At 37.5% G+C, this 21688-nt stretch overlaps 3 protein-coding genes and 1 pseudogene across 7 annotated transcripts; 1 reads left to right on the top strand and 3 right to left on the bottom strand.

Moving 5' to 3' along the window:
• Positions 1–2009: 2009 nt before the first annotated feature.
• On the bottom strand, positions 2010–4213 carry LOC110749115 (growth-regulating factor 1). Of its 2 annotated transcripts, none has more exons than XM_021949134.2 (4): positions 3549–4213; positions 2925–3426; positions 2355–2794; positions 2010–2222 (listed from the first exon to the last, which is right to left on the bottom strand). In XM_021949134.2, the coding sequence occupies exons 1-4, from the start codon at positions 3730–3732 to the stop codon at positions 2215–2217; spliced, it is 1134 nt and encodes a 377-aa protein (XP_021804826.1). In that variant the 5' UTR covers positions 3733–4213; the 3' UTR covers positions 2010–2214. The 2 variants fall into 2 exon arrangements, with proteins under 2 accessions (XP_021804826.1, XP_021804825.1); XM_021949133.2 differs by having other exon boundaries at positions 2355–2800; positions 3549–4211.
• Positions 4214–5978: 1765 nt separating this feature from the next.
• On the bottom strand, positions 5979–15130 carry LOC110749191 (DENN (AEX-3) domain-containing protein). 4 transcript variants are annotated; one of them, XM_021949234.2, is made up of 20 exons: positions 14754–15130; positions 14216–14331; positions 13747–14069; positions 13130–13318; positions 12951–13034; positions 12255–12314; positions 12126–12170; positions 11469–11668; positions 10518–11006; positions 10218–10353; positions 9913–10110; positions 9690–9779; positions 9098–9160; positions 8414–8488; positions 8245–8295; positions 8014–8091; positions 7631–7765; positions 7436–7543; positions 6825–6890; positions 5979–6399 (listed from the first exon to the last, which is right to left on the bottom strand). In XM_021949234.2, the coding sequence occupies exons 3-20, from the start codon at positions 14050–14052 to the stop codon at positions 6331–6333; spliced, it is 2442 nt and encodes an 813-aa protein (XP_021804926.1). In that variant the 5' UTR covers positions 14053–14069; positions 14216–14331; positions 14754–15130; the 3' UTR covers positions 5979–6330. The 4 variants fall into 4 exon arrangements, with proteins under 4 accessions (XP_021804926.1, XP_021804925.1, XP_021804927.1 ...); XM_021949233.2 differs by lacking the exon at positions 14216–14331; XM_021949235.2 differs by lacking the exon at positions 14216–14331 and having other exon boundaries at positions 10218–10341; positions 14754–15128.
• Positions 15131–17534: 2404 nt separating this feature from the next.
• OPR3 (oxophytodienoate-reductase 3) lies at positions 17535–19807 on the top strand. The gene is made up of 5 exons (XM_021949279.2): positions 17535–17825; positions 18035–18175; positions 18545–18675; positions 18782–18964; positions 19064–19807. The coding sequence occupies exons 1-5, from the start codon at positions 17752–17754 to the stop codon at positions 19726–19728; spliced, it is 1194 nt and encodes a 397-aa protein (XP_021804971.1). The 5' UTR covers positions 17535–17751; the 3' UTR covers positions 19729–19807.
• A 48-nt stretch (positions 19808–19855) lies between these two features.
• On the bottom strand, positions 19856–21107 carry LOC110749221 (putative glucan endo-1,3-beta-glucosidase BG4 pseudogene; annotated as a pseudogene).
• Positions 21108–21688: the final 581 nt, after the last annotated feature.

Here is a 21688-nt window from a genome sequence, read left to right as displayed (position 1 = left end):
TTTCTAGTGCTTACCCCCCCTCATCTCATAAGCATATGGATGTAAGATTTTCAGTGTTTTTTTCTGTACTTCGAATACATGTGCACCAGAATGGCGTAACGGCATATTACCGGTGGGACTGAACCTCTCATATTTCTGGAGGGCATCTCAGGGCCGATTGACAGTCGTAGATAGATAGATAGATGCGTGGAGGTTGAACCATAGGATCACCACATACGTCTGAGATGTGGGCTATAAGCAAGAGTCTCAACATTTGCAGATGTTTGAGTTCATAATCTTAGTTACATCTAAAAGTTTTCCTTTCAAGATTTCTCCTTGAGTTGAAGCGACAGTGCATAAGATGAAGCTTCTCCACTTCTGTTCTTTTCGAAACTGTGAGGTGTTAGAGACTTGAGAGTGTACATCAAGTTATCTGCCAACTGATATGAGTGTAGAAGTCTTTTTAAGTCTGCAAAAAATAGAAATCTGCAAACTCTTCTTTCCTCTTTCTGGTCCAATCCAAGTATCCAACCGCAGACCCACTCACCCAACAGAGGCCTCAGAACAATTCAGATTAGATTAGTGTTGCTGTTTCTCCTAAAGCTTCGCTGCCTCTGCTTTCTGCCTATTTTGGTTTGGCTGCCTCATTTCTATATGACTAAACAACTTTCACGCCCAAACACTCTTTCTTGTGGAGTGGGATCAGAACTGTTTCAGCAGTTTCAACTTTTAAGAACCCAGTTTACTTTAGTTCCAATAACATCAGAATATTTAATTTAAGGGTCTTTTTCCACCTTTTTCCCTTTTAAGTTGATTTTCAAGCTTTTCCCAAGAAAACAATAATAATAAAATAAAAAAAATCTATTGCTACATCTAGTTATATAGGAAAATACTTCTCTCCTTACTATGTAAGCAGGAACTCCTATATTTATGTCAATAACAGTAAGGCAGGAACTTCTATATTCATGTCAATAACAGTGTGACATGTGTGCAAGAGTTTTTCTTTGTGTTTTTTATGAATTATTTTTGCATATGTGTCAAATTGTAATTCGCAAAAAAGAGTATATTTTTACAGAAAATGAGGTAAGCAGTATCTGTTATGGGTGGTGCTAGAGGCACCAACTTTGGGCACCACTTTGGGCACCAACTCTCTAATAGAGGTGGAGCCCGCCAATACAACGGGTCCCACACTCTATTAGAGAGTTGGTGCCCAAAGTTAGGGCCTCTAGCATTTTCCATCTGTTATATATATGCAAGACTGCAACGGGGTTATTACCAAAGAGTGAGTGCCAAAAAAATAAACCAACAAAAAAGATATTGTAGATTCATTTATTAGGCTTAACATGCTTGAGGATCCAACATAAATGTCCTATTTTAAAAAAAACTTGCATGATCTAAGATTTGAAGCAGCAGAGTGGTTGGCATCTTTTCAAAGAAAACATGCTAGCGCCAATTTATGTTTGGTTCCTCAGCTTTGTAAACGGATTCTTATACAATTTTAAACACATTTATATCTGCATCTGCTACTGTCACTGCTTACTGCACGTGCATCTAATATCACTCTCTCTTTCTTTTCCTTCTTCTTAAATTTGTTATTTTCTTCTTTTCTCTGGTTTCTTTTACTCATAAATATCTGTATATATATATATGTTAGCGAGATCCACTTTGTTTGACAATATATATATATATATATATATATGCATACACAAAGTAAGTTGTTTTAACAGGGACCAAGAAAGAAGGGAAAAGCCATTTGATGAAGAGTCGTTTTCCCAGTATAGTGGCTGGTGGATATATTTATAAGGTGATCAATGCTTGCCCTGGTTTGAAGATTACAAGGATGGTTTACTCTTTGCCAACATAACCTGGTGTGAGCTCAGATTCAGAACTGACAAAATATTTAGCAAATCCTGGGTCCATTGGGTCCCCTCAATTATGATTTCAAACAAACAAAACATCAAAATGGTAGCCTAAAAATAAAACAGGTTTGGCTGACTCATTTGGAACCTCTTATGAAGTAGAGTAGGACATGAAACCAAGATGGCCAGAGACATAGGATCCTTCATTTAAAACACAATAATCTGATTCAACCACATTCAGCTAATAAAATAAAAGAAAATAGTCAATTTCCAATTAGACCTTACACACAAACACCCAAACACCAAAATTAAAGTGACACACCAGGTAAGTACAGTTTTGGCCTTTGATTCAGAAACCAGTACTGGAGAGAGAGACTCAGTCATCTGCAAAACCAAACAAAATGAACTTAATAGACAAAGATCACAACTGGGTCTGAACAATCAAGAACAGTATAGCTAATTAACTCAAAACAAATTAATATTAATTGACAAACTGGAAATAAACAGTGTAAGTACCATTATGATTTCTTGAGCTGAAGATGGGGAAGTCATGAGTGGAGATTGAGAGCCTGGTGTTTGAAACTGATCCACTGTTTGATGATTTATCATCCAAGTCAAGCCATGAATCTTTGTCTTTCAGGGGCCACTCATCAAAGAAGCGATGAATGGTTTTCTGGGTTCCTTCATTTCTGTCCATTTTCATGTCACTACCCAAAGCATAGTAATTCTGCTGTTTAGGAGTGATATTGCTCTGAAGCTGCAAGTGAGAGTGTTCACTCTGTAAAGCAGAGCAGCTTCTCTGTTTTGAAGATGAAGAAGTGCAAGTACTCATTGTCAGTGGTGTGAACTGCCAAGAGTCATCCATAGATGAAGAGCCAGAGAAGTCTCTCACAGACCCTGAAGGTTCTGAGAAGAATGCATGCTCATCCACCTCCTCCTTCAGCCCATAAACATACCTATTTCTTCTCTCATAATAACAAAAAACAAAACAAAATTTTAATCATGAACAGGTTAAATAATCAAAGAAATAACATAAAACACATTGAAAATAAGTACCATAACTTTATGAGTTGTTTCTTGACAAACCTGTATTCTGAGTTGGCTTGGGGATAAGAACCAGAGTCCAGAAGCAAGGAAGTATTTCTTTCTTGATGTGACAAACCAAATCCAGGAGGCCTTGAAGAAGATGTGTGATGATAGAGGAAAGGGTGATAATCAAGATTGGTATTGTAACTAGAGTGGTTGAGCTGAGTGTGGTGGGAGTCAGAGGACAGTGATGAGAGTGATGAAGAAAGGGAATGGAAGGTTGGGGTTGATGTAGAAGGGGGGTTGTTCTTGGAGGTGATTGATGAGATGGTTGTTGGTGTTGATGATGATGATGGGTTTGAGTTTGTTGTAATTGGTGTTTTGAAAACTTCCACAGGCTTTCTTGAACGGTTTTTGCCTCTGTGCATGTGTCTCTCACAGTATTTTGAATCAGCAAATGCCTCTTTTGAGCATCTCCATTTCTTCCCATCTGTTCTTCTGCACCTTCCTGGCTCTGGGTCTATTTTCCTCCCCAAACCCATCTGGAAACAGCTCCATCCAACTGCAAAATCCACACAAACATAACAAGGAACCTTCTTGTAAGCAAAACCCAAAATATTATTCACACACACACACGAGAGAGAGAGAGAGAGAGAGAGAGAGGAGGTGTTCTAGTTGGCTTACTATGTGGAGGGTGGTGTGAGAAGAGCTTTGAAGGCAGAGGAGAGTCCAAGCAGCTTCTTTTGATGGAGAAGAGGAGATCAGGTGGGATGGAGATGCCTGAAACCATGTACTTGTAGATAAGAGCTTGGTGCTCAAGCTCTTGCCACTGAGACGGTGTAAAAGGAAACCTGGTTCTCCCACTCATTATTATTATTGAAGAGGCAGGGAAATCCCAAATCAGAAAGAAAGAGCAAGCAAGTTTCCTCCAAAGAGAACAAATTGGAAAGAAAAATATGAAACCAAAAACTTGGTTGTCTCAGACTTCACACAGCAGTGAAAGAGAGAAAAGATGAGAGAAACAGGATGGGGTTGGGCTGCACTTGCATGATTCAATTTCAATATTATTAGCAAAGGGAGAGGGAGGGCCTTTGAGTTTGAGAGTAGAGCAGAGCAGAGAGAGTAGAGTAGGTATATTTATTTCAGGGACCATTTAGCTGCAGAATCTTCTGTACATGGATAAAACTAATGGTTCTGATTACAGTGCTGCTGCATGCCATTGCCACCTGCTCTCTCTCTCACTCTCTCTCTCTCTCTCTCTTCTGTGCTCATATTATGACTGCACCTCTGTTGCTTCTGGTTCTGCAGCTAAGCTTCTGCCTCTGTGGCAGCTCTTGTCTCTGACAACTCTACAGAAATCCATAAACTAAAGGGAAGTGAATAAAGAAGTTGTAAATGTTTTTTAAAAAAAAGAAAAACAAAAAAAAAGGAAAAAAGTTTATTTAATTATTTAGTTATTTAGTGTTGTTATGTCTGTCTGTCTGAGAGACTGTAGAGTTGGTTTCTGAAGCTAATGCCTGTGTGAGCAGATGATTGTACGGTTTGAGCTTTTACTGCTACTAACTCTTTTACTTTTTCTGTTCCTTTACCTCAGACCCCAGTACCCCCCACTTACACTCTGGCCTTTTTTTCAATTTCGGAAATTTAGAAAACCAGTGATTCAGAGCAGGACCGCTTTTGGGTTCTGATCAAATACAGCAACCCTCACTTTACTTATTATTCTTATGTATTTCTTATTGTTTGCTTGCTTTCTTTGTTTCAAATGCTCATGTGGTTGCTTTGTCTTCTTCTCTTTCTTCTTCTTCTTCAGACAAGTTTCTTTTTTCTTTTTTTCCTGCATTATAAACTAGTGTGCAGATCTTAACCGTTGATCTGAACCTTATGATTAAGGGTCATTACTGATCCAAAGGACAGGAGTTTTCTTCCTTTCTCAGTTCACTTTGGCTTATAAAGTTATAAACTTTTATCAGAAGAACTCTAACCTTGTTGAGAACTTGAGAGCAATAAAATACACGAAACTTTTCACTTCAAGTCTTCAATAAATGGGTTTCCTTGGCCTGTGGCAGGAGGCAGGCCCATGATCATTAGTGGCTTGCAAGCATACAGGTGAACTTATTTATTTTTAATCTAAACTGGTTTGCAAGCATACGAGTGACTGACCAACCCAGGGAACAAGTCAAAGTTCAAGACTTGTAAACAGAAGACACTGGCACACTGCTTCTCTGATTTAGATTACATCATAACTCAGACCAAGTTTGTAAACAAATAAGAGAAAAATATATTCTCTGCGTTTTCTTTTCCTCTTATGGTTATACTTTGACTTGGGGGTTTTAAAAAAAAAAAAGAAGAGACATATATATTGACTTTGAAAAAAGAAGGCGGCCATCTTTGAATTGGCTGTGACACTTGCATTATTAGGACCCTCATAGTGATATAACTGAATTCAATGAAGGTGGTGGTGGTGGTGGTGGTGGTGGGGTGTTAAAAGTAAAACAAAAAAACCAAAGTATTTAAGGGAGTTCCTAATGTTTGGTTGCATTTATTTGCCTCTGAAACTATTCTTGTATTGTACGTTTGGAAATTGCACAAGTAGGGTATTGTCTGGCACTGTTCTTGCATCACCTGGCAGGCTGAAACACATGCAATGCAAACCCACCTTTCCCTTTTTTTTTTTTCTTAATTGATCCCACTTGAGCCGAAAACATCCCTTCAAGTTGAAAGACACTTTTTTTTCACTTCCCTCCAAGGTAATATATTTTAACCTGGACTGTCACTGCATTCCAAAGTTGTATGAGATTCTTTCTTTTTAATTACTCTGTAAGATTTCTGAATGCCCTCCAAGAATTATACATGAGACTTGGCATGAAACTTAACCAGGAAAGCTAAAAATCTTTTATCGAATTCAAAATTTTCAAGACTTGTATAGTCGAATTGGTGGAGACAAAGTTCTGCATAATTTTGATTGCAGGATTTTGGGAAATGTTGCAGTTAGCACCATTCAAAGTAACTTAGTTTAAGATCAAGGGATAAAAAAAAAGCCCCCCACATAACCAATGTGCATATCGTCAAGAAGCTAAGCACCAGCCGGCCACACCGAACAGCATAAGGCGGGTATGTCTCAATAACCAACCACTACATTTTTATTAAATCGGAACGGTGAAACAGAGTCATGTTTTACTAACTCAAGTAAATAAAACAAAATTACTATTTACACTTCAAGCGGGATACCAGAATTCTGCGAGTTCTCTCATATGCTGGAATACAAGTTCATCATGATACAGAATGCCGCGACGCAAAGCAGGCAACTTTCATTTGGAGAAGAGAAGTGCCATTTCAAGAAGCCAGATTGAGTTCTTGAATATTATGTCACTTAATAATTTGACATTATACCGAACTTACGTTCAGGTTACAACAGGAAAATATAACTCACTGCCAGACCTCAGCAAGGCGTATGTTCAGATTAGGACTATTCCTTCTGGAAGAAAGAGAGAACAAGATCCGTATGTACAGAAAAGAGCTGAGTGTCCACAAAAAGCTGCATAGCATTTAGGGAGGAAAAGGAAACATCAGTATGCTTTCCGCTGTATTACAATTTAAAAAGCATCCAGAGTAAGCATTGAAGTAAGAATCATTACAAGTCATTTTCGAAAATGAAGAGAAAAAGGAGGTTAAATCAGTGATTTATCTACATGACTCGACTAAAAACTTAGATGTCTTCAGCGTGACATCCTATACTACACTCATCCAAATACGAACACAGAACACAGAAACCAACACCATCTATTATAAGCTACTTTCAGAAAATAGGCAAAAATAAAAAATAAGATAACAATAATAATGACCTTAAGGAAATACATAAGACTAAAATCCCAACAGCTAGCTAATTCTCCAGAATGATCAAGCCAATGGGCTGTTTGGTTAACTCAGAGAAACAAAAGAAAATCATGTCACGGAACACACCTTCATAAATGGTCGATCACGACTAGGAAACGAGTCGATGAAACTCTCCTTCAAAAGTAAGGATACCTAATTACAAGAAAATCAGTGTCAGATCAGCAGCAGTACATTTGGATTCTTCTAAGACAAGTCACCATATGATCGTGCATTCACATATGAATGTCACTAGATATACAAGCAAGCACTTCACATTCAAAAGAATTGACAAATTGATCTGCACTTATCAATTCAACATAACTGAAGGTACGAAGTGAGTGATAGAAGGATGTATTATGCTGAGGTTCCATATATCTGACACTTCAACAGAACTTAGTCCATCACAAGGAAAGCATACAAAATAAATTTGAAAAATAACATTAGCCAACATTGCACCCTCAGTGTAACAGAATAATACAGTGATCTTTGTTTCAGGTCATATATTACCTACACTTTTACAGCAATCATCATTACTAGTGAAGTCTAGCTTATCTAATGACTAGCAGTGTGTCTGTGAGTGTGTGCCTGGCCATTTTTCTGGAAGATTATATTTACCACTCATCATTCCAAAGGAGGTCAAAAAAACCTAAATATCCTTATACAGCATTTCAGCTATCACAGTTGGACAACAAACTGACCTTATCATCATTCGACTGTACATTTGTAATTGTGTGTGAACGGAGGTTAGAGCACAGAGAATCCAAGTAAGTTCTTAACACTGATAGGAAACCCTTGGCAGCTTCAACCTACATGCGGCAAATAAACACATGAGAATAATGGTAAAATAATTTAAAACTTTGAAATCAGACAAAAAAGAACAAAGCAGAACACACCTGTTCAGCTGTGCACTCATACACTGGCCTTTTCCTAGCCAAAAAACTCTCTCCCACAAGCTTTGCATGATAAGGACTTAAGGATGAAAATAATTCCTTATGTTGTGGTAACTGAGGTAGTGTTGGTGACTTCACCTATTACATCACACAATGGGAAAAGGATCAGACACTCATATTTTATTTGTTTTTAGAGGAATATTTTGCATTTTGATAAACACTAGCCATTCCAAGAAACTAGATAATACATAAGCATGGGAAATGGTAAACTAATATATAGAAACTTTCTGCTTTGTTTATTGTAAGGCATATGGTTAATAACCAGTCTGAACATATTTGAGCTGCAATATAAGTAGAAAAATACAACTGCTTAAAAAACAACAGACCTGGTTCTTGTTTGCGTCAACTAGAATTACATTGGATAGTTTTGATTGCACTTCATTTGTTTTGTTCTTCACACCAACCTACAGATAAGGATTAAATCATATGGTGAACGATTAAAAATTTTGGCTTTCAACTAATAACTTGAGGAAATTCAGAGTCCAGATAAACCAACAAACATGAATTCATAATCCATGGCACTAATAGGCATAACAGCCAACAAATTGAGAACTCACTATGTAAGGGACAGGTGCATCCAAAAAGTCCAGCATGTCATTTGGTAAAACCTAGAAAGTATATGCACATTGTTATTCACATGAAAACAGCAACGAAATTATTATGTTTAAAAAAAGTAACTTCTCATGGGACAAATCTCACAGGCAGTAGGCTAGAAGGAAAACATACCGGCATTAGCAGGCTTTGCCACTGGTAGGGACGGATCAGAGGGATAATTGACAATACTGAGGCAGATAAGATACCCTGTACATCAGAAAGCATTGATGTAAATTCTTTTGTAGATCTTTTTTCTTAGTCAAAGAACTAAATTATTAGAACAAATTTTAAAATAATGGAACAGTCCACACCCTTATTAAAATATTAGCTTACCCAAAAATAAGTACATAAGCAAATGAAACAGTAACAATACGATCTTTTGATTAAAAAAAAAAATTACGATCTAATAATGATGGCAACACTAGTGTCACTCAAAAAAAGTTCCTAAGCCAAGCTATCTCTAATAAACAACATAAATGGGTGTAACTGGTTCTTGGGCCTCGCTTGCTGGGACTTGTCAAGAAAGGAGCCACTCTGTTTTGGAAGTTCAAACTTGCACCTATAGCCTGAGGCTAACTTATACAGTTCTTTACAACCTCCAACTAAATTCAATTGGGTTGAGATTTTTCAGCTTGTTATGAAATAAGCAGCAGTTGATACTAATACAGTTCTGTTTTGGAACATGCATTTGGCAAGATGTTAATAAATCCAACAAATTTCTCTGATAAAATTTACATCGAGTAAAAAAGAATACATGCATCGGATTGATAATCTTCATCAAAACATTATAAACTTGATATAATTTATAATACATACCAAATTGGAACTAATAATTACAATCTGCTTCTCCAACAGTGCTCCTGCAAACAATGTTAATACCTGCAAAGTATGAGGAGAATCAATAATCCAAAGTCAGACATGAAGCAGGCACACACAAATCTACATGCATACATATAACTGTATATTCAATATAATATACTAACGAAAACATTCTGACACTGCACAATTCCCACAGATAATATGCAGGATATCATTCCACTCTTACAACATTGTAATTAATGATTACTTTGAGGAAGATTTTAGATTGATTCCCGCTTCATAAATGTTGTAAATGTTGGAGCCAGTTTTACTCATGCAGTAATTCTACAGTTTCAATTAGCTTATAAGCGTAGACGCCACTATCAGTTTCAACTGTCAGCATAACAAAACAAATTTACCTTGTTGGTTCAAAACAAATAAATCCATTTTGATTAAATAAAAAAAATTATTTCAACAAAACAGTGTTAACCTATGAGAAACTTTAAATAGCACTGGCCAAGCTATTAACTAAGTTCCAAGAAAAGGGAAAAGATAACAATATAATCAATGAAGTCTGAAGAACTCATGTGATGTTGAGCCATTAACTAACATTTTCAAGCCGTAAGGAGCCACATATGCATGCAATAGCCCATACTGATAATGCAGTTGCTTCCTCCTCAACCGAGAGTGCACCCTGTGCCTGATAATAATCAACAGCAATACAATGTGAATGATTAATCATGTCTGGAACCGAGACATTATCAATCAATAGTTCAACCAAATCCACCACATATCAAATTGGAAAGTTTCTTAAAGCTATCATCACCATCTACCTCAGCAAATTCTAGACTTGTACTGCACGACCTCAAATCGATGGTTGAGCCAGCAATATGTAAAACGGTTGTTTCTGGTCTATGATATTCCAAGGGATGCAAGTGCTCCAAAGGATGAAATCTAACAGTGGAACCTCTAGCAGGGCAACGTAATTGGTAGTACTCACTTATTATCTGTAATGATCCATGATTGTTTGCCTGAAAATTTGGGAAATTTTTTTCAAGAGAATGCCTGGGCACAAGATTCTTATTACAAAGAGCTTAGAATCATATCTAGATCCAAAAAGGAAAAGTTCATTTTTCACCTTAGCCCATTCAAGAATATCAATGAGGTCGGAATCATCTTGGCCAGAGAAAGATGCCTCTTCCGTCTCTGTATCATCAACATCACTCCTAAAATTTCTGTCCTCGCTAGGAGAGCCCTGAAAACTGCATAAAACACTAATAAATGGCATGAGTACAGCAACTTGAAGTAGCTCAAAGAAAAAAGTGCAATTCTCTGCTCCAAAAATTAGTAAGAGAGAGAAAAGATAATAACTACTAATGCAAGTAATAAAAAGCATGAAATACAAGTGAAAAGGCACCAAAGAACAACAATGATCTACCTGGAGGAAGATTCAGAGCTTTCATACTGATAATAACGCAGGAGAGGTAGAACAGCATTTGGTAATCGCCTTTCTACAGTTTGCTTGTTTGCAGAGAAATCATCAACATAGACCTCAGAAACTTCAGCATTTGCAACATCAGATTCTCTCTTGGAACTGGGCGTCTTGGTTTCAGGATCAATTGGAACAACAACGTTTTCAATCACCCTTCCCTTCAACAAGTTAAAATCCCCATCAAGTATTTGATTCTCTACGTGAATGCCATTATCTGCAACTCTCCCAAATGAAGAATCTTTTAAACTTGATTGAGAAAACTCTGCTGTTCTATTCACCATGTTCTCCTCAGTTCTACTACTTAGTGATACGCTGTGTGAAGTTTCTTCTGTATTTTCTTCTAAAATTTCGCCATTGCCATAATCCTTTGGGGTTTCTAAATCTAAAAGATCAATACCTTTTGTTAATCGTTCCAACCTTTCTTCTGTGAAGATGCTACAGGGAAATAGCAAACATAGTCAAGTTGAGCAACAGATGAATTGCAAAGTTATATGTTGGTATCAAATAGTAAAAGAAGATTGTCAAATTATAGGACCAAATAGCGGAGCATACACATTCCCTTCACACAAAACCATGCACCAGTCACTCAATAAATTTGGATCTTGTGATAAACTGGTAGTTAAAAGCTTTTATGTGTTCTAATGAAGTTGCTACAATTTCTTTTTTCTCACTGAACTAAGAAATGAATATCTCTTTTTTTTTTTCTCAGACAATTGAATAATACGATCTTCAACTTCATGCATGATTAGATAGCAGAGGAACACACATTAATTTTCTGCATAAATAATTATATGAAAGTCTAGAGGGGATTAGAATACATTTCAAAGTAAAAATGAAAAACGCAAATCACTGAGATATATATGTATTTTATAAGCATTCAATATGACATAAACACACCTATTCAATACACCAAAATGTAATTCAAATGAGGGAACCCTTGAGAGAATGCAATAGCATCTCTTAGTGGTTAATATATGGCGACTCAAGGAGGGGCGAGAAGGATGTTTCTCTGCTATCATGGAAAGCAATCCAGAAGGTTTTTGCACTAGCTCTTCCACTAACACGCAGCATCCATACAATGTTGAATCATCAGCAACCTTCAAACCAATATTGTACAAAATGGGTCATCCAGGAAATGAACAACTAAAAATTAAACTGTTTAGGTTAGAGAAAAAGGAACAATACACATGAAGTAGAAATAGGCTTACCTAACATCTGTTAATTTTAATGACATTTTAAACATATATAAATCTAATCAAAGATAATGAAGACAATGAATCCTCTTAAATTTGCTTCGCATTTTGTTACCAATCTTCTTCTCTGTGGGAACAAATACAACTCAAATAACGATTGCAGTCAACTAGACAAAAAGTTGTTTGAATTATAATTTTCAGGCTGCAGTGATGATTCTATCATCCAGCACTACTAGTGTAGTGGTTTATAAGTCAAATGGCAACTGCCACAGGGAATTAAAGTTATAAAGAAATCTTGAAACATATCAGGGGAAATTCCAAGAAAAAAGGAGTCCTGGAGACATAACATGCTATAATTTACCTGTAACCGGAATACAAAGGACAGATCGGTCCGTTTAAAATGCTCCTGCAAATAAGCATCATCATAGTCAATATAAGTGTCCATAATCATTAATCGACAACATTATGGGAGCATAATGTAGCACTATACCTGCCCCAAAAGAATTTCATTCAACTCACTCATAGAAGGAGTTCTCTCAACAGCATGAACCTGAAGCCATTCACATCCAAGGTGTCAATATTAGCACATAATGACTAACTAGATCTTAACTAACAAATACACAATATTAACAAGACAAATCAATATCTGCACATAGGACAAAAATAACCTCTCTCACCAAGTACTAGTCATAATCAAGTAAAACTTGATATAATGTCTCTTTTATTGCCTATTATATTATTTAACTGAAGATCAAGAAATCAGGCTAAACTCAAGTTGCTATTGCACTATGATATTTACACAACTGGCCCCACTTTCCTTAAATGGAAGAAGTTCTCCATGTAAAAGCTACGAAAACCTTAGTAATATAGGCATACTAATTCAGAATATCAATTATTTATTATCTGAAATTCTTCTCAAATACAGACATTAACACAATACATTCAAACCTATCAGGTAAGCATCTCCAATATTTAAAGGCTCAGGTATTTTACCCTTGTAAATATTACCATCGAGATCCAGCCAAGTTATATAATCATTCTCTGTAACCTAAGCTTTACAAAAGGAGTTCCTCTTAAATAGATTTAAGGAGAAAAAAGAAAAAGCCCATCAATCTTAAATCCTTAAAATTAAACCGATCAATTAAAAAGAACAAGTGGCAAAACATCCATCAAGAGAACACCTTACCTCTACGCCTCCAGGGAAGCAAAATGAAAGGAGATCCTTGTATTGAAGAGGCACCTGCTTTTCCGGAGGGTAAACAAATAACACCTGGAAGTAGAAATGAATATTAATACCCACTACTCAAATTGCTTGCAAGCGTCAATATGCAAACAAATTGAATATTTGGCAACAAGAATCCCCACCTGAGGTTCAAGATTGGGTTCCACACGAGAGAAATTCTGACTACTACGTGAACTACGCAATCTTCCTAAACCCTCATGCTTTCTTGCAATATATTGCCTTTGAAGTGCCTGAATATCACAATTTGGGTGAAGCCCCAAAACAACCATGCTCTCGAAAAGCCTTGTCGGCAGCTTTAAAGACCTATGATCCTGCACACTTAAATAGCAAAGGTGTTACAGAATCTCTTTGGATGAAATTTTTGTTTCATATGTGAACGTATTTCAAAACTAACAATACAAAAACCCTTAACTTTTAAGAAGAAATGTCTCAGGTTATCATATGACCCCTGATCTTTCAAACAAAAATGTCTCAGGGTATCATATGACCCTTAAACTCACAGCAAGCATATATAATTGTCATTTTTCCTTAAATTGTTCTATTCTAAAAATTTTAAAATGAAAATATGAAGTAACAACTGTACTTAGAAATAGCTGTATAGCTGTTGAACGTGAAACATGTTCCAATGTAAACAAGAAAAATAAAACAAAAAATCATCTTTGATTCTTGATTAACCAATTTCTGAATTGCATACACAAATAAGAAATAAAATAAGCGACCAATTAACAAAATTGCATACCAAGTACTGCAACTGAAAGCTTGCCCATTGGCGCTTCTGGCTAGTCAGAACTTCTGGATTGTAGGTTCCACGTTTCACTTCAGGAGGATGTGAGAAACCTTTTAGCACATTCGTAACATGGCGTTGTAGTCTTTTAAGTGGGCTATTACCACCATCATCGTTCGATGAATATACAACAGATGGCCTCGGAGAATGAGTGGCAGTAGCAGCGGCTGCTACAGCAGCAACTGCTCTAGCAACATCTTCCGTTTGTGCGAAAAACGAAGCACCCCAACTAGGGCTACCAGTTTCTTCTTCTTTATCCATACTAAAAGGCTTCCCTCCTATCAAAAATTTCAACATTAACAAAGATTCAAGCTTCAACAATACAAGTCATTAGCAAAACAATTGATATTTCTAATTATCAAGACTGTACCACTACAAGTACAATTAACACAGGAAACTGTGAACACATATAGAGCAGGGATACCTTATAATTCAAAGCAGGAACTCTGGAACAATTAATTTCATGCTATTCCTACTTTAATCTTGAACCTTTGATGTTCACTGCAACCATGCTTTTAACTTTACAAGTATTCCTGAACTCTACAAGAATTTCCAACACACGAACATATAAACATAGACAAAGATATCTGATTTTCCAACAATTTGAAATAAAAGATTAATAATCTTGAGCTAGATGTAAACTCAAAAGCTAATAACTTTAAACGTTATTCTTTTTGTCTTAAAATTGATCAGTTAACTTTCTCCTATCCAGCTGTTTCAGTTACACAAGCTCCCTGACCCCCCAGAAATGAGAGAGAAAGAGAACAAATTTAACTTTCTGCTTGCTATATTGGATGATGTTCAACAAGAAACCATACAATTCAAGCATAGCAGACCAATTATTTATTGTAAAATTGAAATTTTATTATCAGGATGAAAAAGGAAAAGATTGCAACTTTAGAATATAGAAAATCGAACATGGCATTCAATAAACTCAGAGAAATACAAAACTATAAACCCACCTCTGAATTCCCTTAAAATTCAAGAAAGAATTTCAGAGAGAGAAATCTCCGGCCGCCATAACAAAGCTTTCGTTCTTCTGCTTCTCCTGAAAGAAACGAAATGGAGAAGAGAGCGAGGATGATGGTGATAAATTAATCCGCTTTAAACTTTAATCAATTAGTTTAATTGCGAAGAGTTTCCGGACCAAAAACTAAATGAAATTACGAACCAAAATTTAGAAAATAAATCATTTAACTATATATATATTATCTATATAGAGAGGCCTCGTGTGCGTCGAAAAAAGAATAAAAAAAGCTACGAAGAAGAAAAACGAGGGACGGTCAGAGTAACGGCAGTTGCTTTTTTCCTTGTTTGCTTGGTGTGTGTTTTTGCGCGTAACGGTGTGAAATCTTCCTTATTCCGGATTATTTACAGGTCTGTTTGGAGATACATGTGCAGAAAGGAATAGCATTATTTTACTATTCTGGTCAATTTTTATATTTTAAATTTCCTTGTGCCCTCCTGTTTCTTATCTAAGTTTTTGATACTTGTCATTCACTAACTTCTAACTTTAATACTGTTAACTTTTAATAAAATTAACAAAACAAAAATTAATTATTAACAAAAATATAAAAACCCAACAGCCACCACAGTCCCCCACCCACGCAACCTGGTCAGCCACTCAACCCCACCAACGACAACCCCCTCTCCTCTCATCTCCTTCTTGCCGTCAATGGGGTGAGGTGGTTGATCACGTTGGGTGGGTGGGGGCTGTGGTGGCTGTTTAATTTTTCTTTAATAATTAATTTTTGTTTTTCTAATTTAAGTTAGCAGTGTTAAAGTTAGAAATTAGTGGAGTGATAGGTGTGAAAAAATTAGACAGGAAACATGATGGAAATTGGACTCAGAAAAATTGGACTCAGAAAAGACTGCTCTACCCTTTTTTCTGCCTGTTTGGTAACGATGTACGATGGGCATCCTATGCAGACTGCAGTCCACCCCACTGGGCCCCGCCTTGCTCCTAATTTTATATTTATTTTGTCCAACTTTCGTTATTTTTTATTTTTGTTATTTGTTATTTTTATAATATTTACAAGCGGCGTTGCCCTCTCTGTCTGGTACACACGGCGCGCACTGCTCCATTCTTCAGTGCAGATTTTTGGAACGTAGCGGGGTGGGTGAGGTGTAGACGCTTACACCACATACAATGGTACCGGGACACGTGGCTCAATGGGTTTTTTACTTTTCACTCAAAGGGTATTTATATTTTAACTCATAATTTTTTTCTTAATAATGAATTTTTGTTGTTGGTATTTTTGTATTTCCTTTTTTTCTTTTTCATGATTTAGAGAGTTGGGCATGGATGTGTGTGGTATGATGAGGGTGACAAAGTTGTTCCCTTCCTACTCATGTTGTAGGAGTGGGGACCACACACCACTTCAGTTTGAGATAGCTCCAAGTCTGATCACCAACATGACTACATCATTGCTAGGGCAACAAAAACACTGTGGGGGTGTACCTAGCAATTTTTATCTGTTTTTAGCTTGCAACATTCTTAATTGCACCCAACCAACAACACCATACCAAAATAGAGACAAAACCAAATTTGCAAGAAAGCAAATTATTATGGTTTGTCCATTGAGGAGTGTAGGTGAATGAAAATAGCTTTACCATTCTCACCAAAAAAAAAAAATAGCTTTACCATAAATATGGGATAGAGAGATTGATCGATGTAAAGACAGAATCTAACCAACCACAATTATGAGTTTTATTATTATTATTATTATATATATATATATATATATACGAGTGATATTGAGGAAGGGGGTTTTCTCATACACATTGTCAATAGAGGTTTGAACATGAAATCACTAATCTGCTAATCAATATCATTTTCCAATCGACTAGACCCGTTCGCAACTGTCTATAATTATGAGTTACATTGCAATTACAGTTGTTAATATTAAGAAAAGGATGGACTATAAAGAGTGACCCAAAAGAAAAAGAAGAACAAAAGAAGGCTATTTCCTCTTTCTTTTGATTTTATTATTTCACCCAAAAAAAAATAATTCTAGAAGCATGGAGTTTTTCAACAATATCCTCATATCAATTTTTGTGCAAGTCTTGGATCCCATCTTAATTGACTTTGATCGCAATTGAATACGCAAAGATTTATTTAATATATAATGGAAATTGAATATGGGGTAGATTTAACAGTCAAATCACAGAGGTGTGCTGTTTATTTATGACTTTTCATCCCATCCCATGCATGAAATGGCAAACTGCTTTGCTGCTGACTTTGGGGCCACAAATAATCAAACCAGTCTTCCTCTGCAACTCTTGGGAGTCTCCAGCGGATGGATGGATGGATGGATAGGATACCAATCTTTTTACATCATGATAACTGATAATGATATTGTAGATATTTATCCAGAAAAAAAGAAAAGAAAAGTCATTGCTTACACGCTTATCCTTGTCCCAGATTTAGACCGCGATCGCATCAATTTAATATCGATATCAATATATTTTGTTTCATGTTATATCTTTCTATAATCAACAACAATATGTTCCAAAAGAGGCCCCTCAAGCATTAAAAATTCGACCAAAACTCACATATTGGGCCTAACTCCACCTGAAGCCCAATATCAAAATCCAAACCCAACTCAAAAGCCTGCCGGTGCTAGACCCGACCCGACCACAGCGTCGTCAACACCCGAGTCCAGTCAACGATCGACGGTAAAACACGTCTTAAATAAATCCGCACGTGAATCTCATTGCTGTTACAATGGAAACATCCCTCTGTGGGTCCCGCCCACAGTTGCCGACCACCACCATTAAAATCCCACTAACAAGAGCAGCCAAAGCATCATCGCACGGTGACACTACAGAAACCGATCACCGACGGCCCTTGATAGCCGAGCCGATTGCCACTGCTTCCTCCCATAAAAGCTCTCTCCTTTTCTTCTGTTTCGATCTCACTTCATTACTGGCTTTTCGATCGTTTGATCTGAACTAAAAATGGCGGAGGCTTCATCTCAGGGACCCACTCTCTTTTCTCCGTTCAAGATGGGCAAGTTCAATCTCTCTCACAGGTCAGTCATCCCTGATCTAGAGTTTTGCGGCTGCATCGAGTCGAGTTAGCTGCTCCTCTTTTTCTTTCACCGGACATGAAACTCTGGTCCCACTTGGTGCTTCCGATTTCCTCGGGAATTTGAAAAAAGCGGGGAGAAATCCGGGAGGGCATAATTGTCATTTAATTGTTTAGCTATGGGGTGTGTTTTGACGGATTTGAACTTTGCAGGGTGGTGCTTGCGCCGATGACGAGGTGCCGAGCTTTGAACGGCGTGCCGCAGCCGGCGTTGGCCGAGTACTACACTCAAAGGTCAACCAACGGCGGCTTTCTGATCACCGAAGGCACTTTGGTCTCCGACACTGGCGCTGGGTAATTTTGTAATTTTCGTTTTTAGCTAAGTGTCTCTTTCGTATTCATCAATGATTGGCAGCTTTGCCAAGTTGGGCCCCACTTTGTGTAGTTCGGACCTATTGGGCTTAAGGAGCTTTTCGTCTAAGAAGTTTGGTCCATAATGTTGACTTTGCATCAATAATGTTGACTTTGTAAAACTAGACTAAAACTAGTTTCCTATAATTCCTCATCCATAAGTAATCTATGTTTATAATTTACTAGATTTTACTTAGCATATTATTTTACTTGATTTACAGTCGAACAACGTAACATGCTACATAGAGTTAAAAGTTTCTTGAAATGGGAATTTTACAATGTTAGTGATACTAAATGTTAAGGTGGATGCAGGTTTCCACATGTTCCTGGGATTTACAATGATGAACAGGTGGAGGCATGGAAGAAGGTTGTGGATGCGGTTCACGCCAAAGGTGCCATTATTTTCTGTCAACTTTGGCATGTGGGTCGTGCTTCTCATGAAGGTAACTTCCCCTAGCCCTTTATTTGGCAACTCTTATAGTATATTTTGGTCTAAAGCTTGTAGCATTTCAGTGCCAATTTTTACTTGGAAATTTTCAATTGATTTAGTTTACCAACCTGGTGGGGGATCACCAATATCTTCAACCAACGTTCCCATTTCGAGGAGGTGGAGAATTCTATTACCCGATGCGTCTCATGCCACTTACCCTAAGCCTAGACGCTTAGAAACCCCTGAAATCCTTCAAGTGGTGGAGCATTATCGACAGGCTGCCTTGAATGCCATTCGAGCAGGTCGGTTTCTCTCAATCATACAATGATTTTGTTTGCAAGCGCATGTCACCTTTGTGCTTACTACTAGTAAGCTTTAATTTTGAATCTTTTGATGTGTAGGTTTTGATGGAATTGAGATTCACGGGGCACATGGCTACCTCATTGATCAATTCTTGAAAGATGGAATCAATGATCGAACAGATGAGTACGGCGGATCACTTGCAAACCGTTGCAAATTCTTGCTTCAGGTGGTTCAAGCAGTGGTTGGAGCCATAGGTGCTGATAGGGTTGGTGTCAGAATCTCACCAGCCATTGATCACCTTGATGCAGTTGACTCTGCTCCACTTACCCTAGGCCTTGGAGTGATTGAAAGGCTCAACAAGCTTCAACAAGACTGGGGCTCAAAACTCACTTATCTCCATGTTACTCAGCCCCGTTATGCTGCATATGGCCAAACCGAATCTGGCAAACCTGGCAGTGATGAAGAGGAAGCTGTGTTTATGAGGACTTTAAGAGATGCTTATCGCGGTACGTTTGTTGCTAGTGGTGGGTACACGAGGGAGCTTGGAATTCATGCTGTGGCTTCTGGGGATGCTGATTTAGTGTCTTATGGTCGCCTTTTTATCTCGAACCCTGACTTGTTTTTGAGATTGAAGCTTAATGCACCTTTGACCAAGTATAACAGGAAGACTTTCTACACGCAAGACCCTGTTGTTGGGTACACAGACTACCCTTTTCTGAGCAATGCAAGTGGGAAAGAGGAGGAACCACTCTCCCGCCTCTGATTTTTGTGTTTTGGAAATGTTACTTTTACCTTTTGGATATTGTATTATTTGGTATAAATAATGTTGTTAAATTTGGTTACATGATTTTAGGTGACATGATTCTGAGGTAGTTTTATCTGCTTATTGCTTTATAAACCAAACCCAAACCTTGAATTCTCGGTGTTGTAATTTTCAGATGTAGAATTCAAATCAAGTTGAAAACTCACAAAAAATCTTAGAGATGTTTGTGTAACTAAATCTTTATTAATACATGAAAGATATTTTGTTTTGAATCTTTAAAATACAGGATAAACAGGTTTCATGTTAGGATGAAAAAGCCCAAAATGTTGCTCCACACCATCAGGTTTCTGATTCTCATTGAACATGGCAAAAATGTAGGCTTCAATGTAACCACCGGGTCTTTTTGGTGTCCCTGCCTTTGAGGTTATGTGCTTCAAGAAATTCCTGTTATATGTCCCTGCAAGTTCTGGAGTGGTCAAATCTCCATTCCCATCAGAAGGCCAACCACTCTCAGACACCACCACATCGTCATTAGCTCCGCCTACTTTCTCCATTGCTGCGATAAAAGCATCAACTGTGGCATCAAACAAGTTATAATAGCTCAACGTCCCGTCTTGAACCACAGGACTTGTTGCAGTAAATTGAGCATAGTCTAAGTGAACATTGACAGGATCTGATGCATAGGCAAAGTAAGGATACACATTGATCATAAGGGGTGATCCTCGTTGTGCTAAAAGCGGAAGAATGCCACCCATAATACTGCTGGCCTCTAGTGTGAATGCACCACTTGAAGGTGGATATGAAACTCCTAAGGCAGCCCCTGAGACAACAGTGGTCACCTTAATACCAGCCAAGCTTCTATCGTCGAGAATCTTCTGTAGATACTGCATTACAGGCAAAACATAGTTGCCTGAGGACCCGGGGATAATCTCATTGCCAACAGTGATGTGATTGAAGACAATGTCATTAAGGTAAGGCTCTGCGTGGGTAGCAAACCATGAGTTTACAGCATCTTGACTAACTGCCAAACTGGGTAAGTCTTCGTTTCGAATGCCTATACTGACATCAATTTGGCTTCCTCTGAGTGCTTGGAGTGCTTCGGGGTTAGGATCAAAGAGCCTCATCTTTCCAATACCATATGTTTTGTAGAGATTTACCACTTGTGTTGGAGAAGGCAGGTCATTCCCTAACATTCCATAGCAAACACCTATGTCAATTGAAGCTTCCACAAGGCCTATACGGTTGTGACTAGCCGCTACGAAGCACAAAATGAGTGCAGCCCAATGTAGTACCGCCATCTCTTTCTGATTGCTGAGTGCCTGTTAAACCTGCATAAGTGCACTTAATAAATTAATGTTTGACACACAAGAAAGCAAAACGCGTGGAGCTAGCATGTCGATACTACCTCAAGGAACACTGATCGGCTTTATAGTGCACACCGGTTGCTGCAGGAAAGATTAGATTTCCTGATCCAGATAACGAAAATTGGAGTCTGTCTACCTTAACTAACTTGAGTATTTGCTAAGTGTCCACTCCTATATATATACTAACAAAGTGTTATGTAACAAGTACAAGGTTCAACTAATGTGCCTGTTTTGAGACTGGATTTTCTGGCTTAGAGTTTTCTTACCGTCTACATCCATGATGCTTGTCTGGCTTTAGGTGTTCTGTCCTAATTGAGAGACAATACACAGGTGAACTACAGCATCTACATGAGGTTTTGTTTACATATCTGGAATTACATATTAAGTTAAGTATGAACTTTTTTGGAAAAGAGCAAATTTGGAATGCTTTAGAATGCTAACCTATGTTCTATGTAGGTGCACAAATTAACTAAGACAATCCAATGGAAAATTTTCTGTGGATGCATATTATTCATTGTACCATTCCTCTTTTATTTTTTTCTCCATAAGGAAATGTTGTGCACAAACAGAAGGTGCAAAAGTTTAGTTGTCCATTT

The sequence above is a fragment of the Prunus avium genome, chromosome 7 (genome assembly GCF_965620075.1).
Source record: "Prunus avium chromosome 7, drPruAviu1.hap1.1, whole genome shotgun sequence".
Classification (NCBI taxonomy): domain Eukaryota; kingdom Viridiplantae; phylum Streptophyta; class Magnoliopsida; order Rosales; family Rosaceae; genus Prunus; species Prunus avium.
The sequence above is the reverse complement of the archived record's forward strand: the minus strand, read 5'-3'. Positions and strand labels throughout refer to the sequence as shown.